This window comes from Olea europaea, unplaced genomic scaffold (genome assembly GCF_002742605.1).
Source record: "Olea europaea var. sylvestris unplaced genomic scaffold, O_europaea_v1 scaffold764, whole genome shotgun sequence".
Lineage (NCBI taxonomy): Eukaryota > Viridiplantae > Streptophyta > Magnoliopsida > Lamiales > Oleaceae > Olea > Olea europaea.
In genome coordinates this window covers 383,287-388,891 of record NW_019266055.1, presented here as the reverse complement: position 1 = coordinate 388,891, position 5,605 = coordinate 383,287, and the positions used below count along the sequence as shown (strand labels likewise).

At 35.9% G+C, this 5,605-nt stretch overlaps 1 protein-coding gene across 2 annotated transcripts; it reads right to left on the bottom strand.

Moving 5' to 3' along the window:
* Positions 1-276: 276 nt before the first annotated feature.
* On the bottom strand, positions 277-4,710 carry LOC111391216 (kelch repeat-containing protein At3g27220-like). 2 transcript variants are annotated; one of them, XM_023016383.1, is made up of 7 exons: positions 4,389-4,710; positions 3,857-4,060; positions 3,496-3,725; positions 2,801-2,971; positions 2,119-2,224; positions 1,669-1,875; positions 277-744 (listed from the first exon to the last, which is right to left on the bottom strand). In XM_023016383.1, exons 1-7 carry the CDS (start codon positions 4,587-4,589, stop codon positions 580-582), a joined length of 1,284 nt encoding a protein of 427 aa, XP_022872151.1. In that variant the 5' UTR covers positions 4,590-4,710; the 3' UTR covers positions 277-579. The 2 variants fall into 2 exon arrangements, with proteins under 2 accessions (XP_022872151.1, XP_022872152.1); XM_023016384.1 differs by having other exon boundaries at positions 3,857-4,045; positions 4,389-4,708.
* Positions 4,711-5,605: the final 895 nt, after the last annotated feature.

The following is a 5,605-nucleotide window of genomic DNA, read 5'->3' as shown; positions in this document are numbered from 1 at the left end:
ACGAGAGAGAAAGTCGTGACCTTTTTTTGTAAATGTTCAATTGCTCATTGGAACAACATAAACACCGTTGCTCTACTAAGGAAGTCCAAATGTCGTTTTGACATTTTTTCAAATTACCTTATCTTGATAGATTATCCTTCTTTGTTAAATGATTGATTACAACTTGTCCATTCTTCTCTAATTGTATTATCCATTTATCAAAAGCATGTAGCACTTATAAAGCTTCCCTTGGAAGCTATTATTTTATCCTCAAGATTTTTGCAATAACCTTGAGCATTATGAAATCATAACCCTACAAAGAAATTGACCATTTCTACAAAAAGGGTATTACAGCATTTTAACTAAGAAATGGCCAACTTGCAAATGTTTTCAAAATTGGCCACAATTCATCAAATCACCACCTATATATGACTATTGACTATTCCATTGTACATTATAGAGGGAGATGACTATCCTATTGTACCCTAAAGAATAAATAATAAACTTTTCACCTAGTATCCAAAAAAATGACAATTGGGAACTTATACATTACAAATAACTTGAAAGACAAAAAATAGATAGATAGATAAATAAATAACATCACAAGCTTAACTTGGTTCTCCACATCTCCCCGATGACTTTCCTCGGCTGTGGATTATCAGGTCCTCTGTCACGCTGTCCGGATGTGAAATAAATATAGCCGTCCCAGAAACCAGCCAGTGTAGTTTTCACTCGATATGGAAGCTTTCCGATAATAGACCATTTCTGTAAAAGTAAGAGAAAACCAGGACCTCAGGCATATCATAGTTCATGAAGATATATCAATAACGGTTAGAAAAAGGTCCATAAATACAGCTCACTTTCCTAAGCTTTGCACCGCTGATTAAGGTGCAATCTACAGTAATAGCCAGTATTAAGGTAAGCTAACAATCGTATTTATTGTTTATGTCCAGACAATATAACAATATCACTATGAAGGGATTATTCGTGGAATGAGACCGAGGTAGGAATGAAATAGATTCAAAGTTAAGTATCCATTGTTTTGGAATGTGAAAAAGGATTAGGATCTGGCTTGTTCCATTCTTGCACTTGCTACACTGTAATGGAGCACTGTGAAGGAACAATAAAGTTTAAATCACCTTGTATACTCCTTGGAAACAATTTAGACTTTAAACACTTTCCCAACTTATTTTGATACGCTTTTAGCCGCAAGTTATATTTAGCTTTACAGTTAACCATAACTGGTTATGCCTAAAATTAATTATCCGCTTTACCAAATATCAAAGCCCTTGTCCTTTTCGTTTCCTCCTTGACATTATAAATCAGTCTCCTTGAACCAGAACTCTCTCTCTCTCTCTCTCTCTCTCTCTCTCTCTCTCTCACACACACACACACACACTTATCAACAATTTAAAGTAGGGTAAAACACAACTTTGAAGTTTATACACAAGAAACAAAGTGTTCTCTTCTCTAGGACTACTTTTTCTTATGGATGCACTTTGATGTTCAAAGTTTCAACTTTCAATTATTTTAGTGACTTTATGATGTATTACGGCCAAACCTCAATTTACAAATAGGAAAAAAAAAATGCATATGTTAACCAACCAAGAATACAAACTAAATAACTCCAAAGCATAATGCTTTATTTTCTTTAGTTTCTAACGGTGTAAATTATATGTCGGTACTTACAAGTGAGTCCAAATGAAATTGGAACATCTCTCCAACTAAGATCATCCTTTTTGTCACTGGGTGCTTTTCTGTCGTTCCTCCCATGATAATAATGGAATTATTTAAAATAACCCAAGAGGATTCGATGTGGGAGTTTGGTTTGGGCATAGGGGACAAGACTTTCCACTTCATCTCATCATCCAACATATAAACATCCCCATAAACAACCTGAAAAAATAGAAACAAAATAATCTAACTGTTCTTGTACAAAAATTCCTTAAATAGCGTATACAACAGGTAATACAGCAATCTGTAAATAGTATACCCAAAAACAATCAGTGCAAGAGAATAAGTGTATGTTTGATACACATTATTTGACACGAGCATTGAGCCATCTGCAAGCGCGTGCTTTATCTAATCATGAGTACCAAACATATCATACAAGTTATCATATATTTCAAAATCAAGTACCTCATGCCTCCGCGAGCATTTGAAGATAGGTGACTCAGGTTTAGCCATAAAGTCACCCTCTTGGCCACCAATGACAAAGAGCCTATCATCGACAACAACACAAGCCCTGTTGAAACAATACTTTTCAAGATTAGAGAAACTCAAAATGGAACTTATATCATCAGTTACAGATAAAACTATATTTAGCTTGGGAACAAGCAAAAAACAAGACGCAACATACTTTTATTAAATTCCTTCAATGAATCCTTGAAATGATACACTTCTTGCTATCTATTTCTTATTCATAGTTGAAACAGAAACTCACACTCAATAGAGATAGCAAAATAGGATAAGTCAGAAAAGAACTTCATGGCATCCTCGCAGGAGTTGTGAAATAGGCAGAAAATGATTATTATATCAATTAAAAGCTTATGTTGTACTAACATTACAATTCTAAACAATCTGATCTGCACATAGGATGACGTGAACAGAGATCATTCTGTCATTAAATAAATCTAAATTCCCCAATAAACTGAGATATACAAGGACATCATTCCCTTTACAAGCTTGCCAGAAATTTTAAATAAATTTTTCTTATTTTTCGTTAGAAAAGAAAAGACCGTAAAGGCACCTATTTACATGTGCCAATCTCTTAAATTACACACCTGCAGACCACAGATAGATGAACAAAATAATCACCAACCTGTGTGGTCCCCCGCGTGGTATGGGTATTTCATTTCGCCAATGCTTCTCTAGTGCTTTGCCATTCTTCACCGCAAGACTCCAATGTTCTACTCCAGGTGTATGGCGATTTTCTTTGCTGCCACCCATTACATGAAGCCTGCCTCTCCATAGCTGAGTTGCAGGAGCATACCTGAAATTATGTTGTTATGCATCGGTCTCGAATAATATCACTCGAGTACTTATTTTACGCGATCAATCATAAAAATCTGCTATTAAATTGTATGGTGACAAAACCAATTCCCATATTCTGTTGAGATGACAACTGAATTGAACATACGAGCCTTGATTAGGTATTTGCAGTCGAAAGGTGGATTATTCAAGAATCGAAGTCGATTTGCTTTATAAAAAAGAAGATATCAATGAACTTCTATGAAATGGTTTCACAGGATTCAGCTAATTGTCTTGATTAGTTTTCAACATGCATCTGTTCTTCAAATGACTATACTTCATTTTGTACATATCAGCCTTGATCATTGATTGACACCACCTTCAATACCATAAAGGACTTTTTGTGTAGTGTCTAGTCGATAGACTCTCTATACTCTAGATCGTAACCTACCCTTGAAGCTATTTTCAGTGGATTATCTTGTTGCTTAGACTTTCAGAGACTTTTAACACAAAATTCAAAATTATTTATAGAGAAAGGGCACATACCTAGGCGCTGGTAATGGAGGCAAGCTCTCCCATTTCTTGGTCTGGGTATCTAGCACAAATGTATGAGCTATAGGACCTCTACATTGGGGACCCTTCTGCCCAGACACTATATATATGTATCTCCCATCACTGGCCATTCCCAAATGAGAATTCGCCATATCTTTTGGCGTATCAAATCTCCCTCCCCACGAGTTATCCATGAAGTTGTAAACATCAACATGAGAATGAACCTAATACAGCCATACATGTCCCCAGTTTAGTTCCAAGTCGCTTATCTTTCAAAGTAAGCATTGATTCACTTCAATTTCAGGGCTAACTATACTCAATTTGCATTTGATGAAAAATATAATACATTTCTTACATAGTCGAGGGTTCCATATCCTGAAAACACATATAAAAGATTCTTAATCTGAATTGCAAAACCATCCAATCGCGGCACAGGAGCTGACGGCATCTGTTCCCATTCTAATTCTGGAGCAGGTAAATCAGCAAATGTCCCAGATAAATCTCTCTGAGAACCCCTATTCTTGTCTTCTTTATTATCAAACTTCTGCAAAATAATCAACTGAGTTGTATTTATTTTTCCTATTAATCTCAAATTAAATTATAACTCAGAAAACCCTTTAGAGCATTACCTTCTATACAAGTCCAGATAACCGGAATCCAAACAAAACTAAAATATTGGATAAACTTAAATACGGATTTTAACGTTCTTTCTACTTTTTAAAGTATACGCAATCCCTATTTTTCTACATACTGGATTTACATTATTGAATAAATCACTATCAATATTCTTCAATTTGAAAAAAAAAATGCTAATGTCCGCAAAAAAGGTAAAAATCTACATTGTGGAAACCCCACACACTATAATAAACATTTAAGAAGGGGCCAACCTTTTTGTTTTCAGTATGATTGCCGGCGTTTGGTATAACAACAATGCGATCCTTCCGACTAGTCCAGGAGGACGCGATTGAAGAAGTAGACGACATAGACGCCCATAAAAAATCCACCGTGAGAGCGACCGCAAGAAGAAATACAAGCGCTAAAACGACTGTTGATTTTGTGAAGCTGTGCTTTACCGTAGATCTTACCATGTTCTTTGAATCTCGAATACAATTGAAAACCCATTATTATTTTAAACAGAATGGAGAGGGTTCGACAGGAAGTAATGTTTAAGCAGAAGTTTCTGAGGAAAAGCGTGGGCGCCATTGGTTTACATTGGTTCTTGTTTTTAATTATTATATTATTAAATTTTCATTTAGTAGTGAATAAAAAGCGCATGGCCTATGGAAAATCGATGGCTTGGTTTGGTAACTTTGGTTTCGCACGTTTTTAGGCATTCGTGAATTGTGTTTCCCACTCTGTATTGGACTCTTGTTGTGCAATGTTTCTGTGTGCGCTCATCCTCAGATTGCTATGTAATTTCGACTAGATGGATAAATAGGAACTTAGCATCCATTTGAATCTCATTAAAATCTCAAGCTCGATCATGCCTCAACAGTAAAGTAAATATTGAAAAATTACAAAGTACACAGAACATTTGTGAGACATTTTATACCTTACTGAAGGTTAAAACACGATAGATCCAAGACATCCCATTTTTTAAAACCAATTTTCGAAAATAACCCTCCCGTTCCGGGAATAAAATCAATTTATTTGAAGGGTAAATTGGGAAAGTACAATTTTGGACCTGTTACCATCTCTCCAAAAGGGGTTAAATTCACGGTTGACCATTCAACTTTATATTGAGCGTAACTGTTGACACACTAAAAGTGCAGTCCAAATCGAATAGCCTAGGAAATGAAGCTCAATTGAGGAATCCTCAAATCAAATAGCCCAAAAAATGAAGTCCAACTGGGCAATTCAGGATAAAGGCCCAGATAAGGTTATTAATGAATGTAGTGGAAGCCCACGAACACAATAACATCATCACCCAAACTTGCAAGACGCCCAAGATCTGAGCGAATGAAGTGCCTTACAGTCGTCCAGGGCTATGACCCTGTTATCACCCAAACCTTTGAATCGCCCGGGATTTTAGCAAATATAAGATGTTATGGTTATCCAGAAGTGCAGTTATTGAAGCAGTTATCGAGTAACCTTATCACGTTCC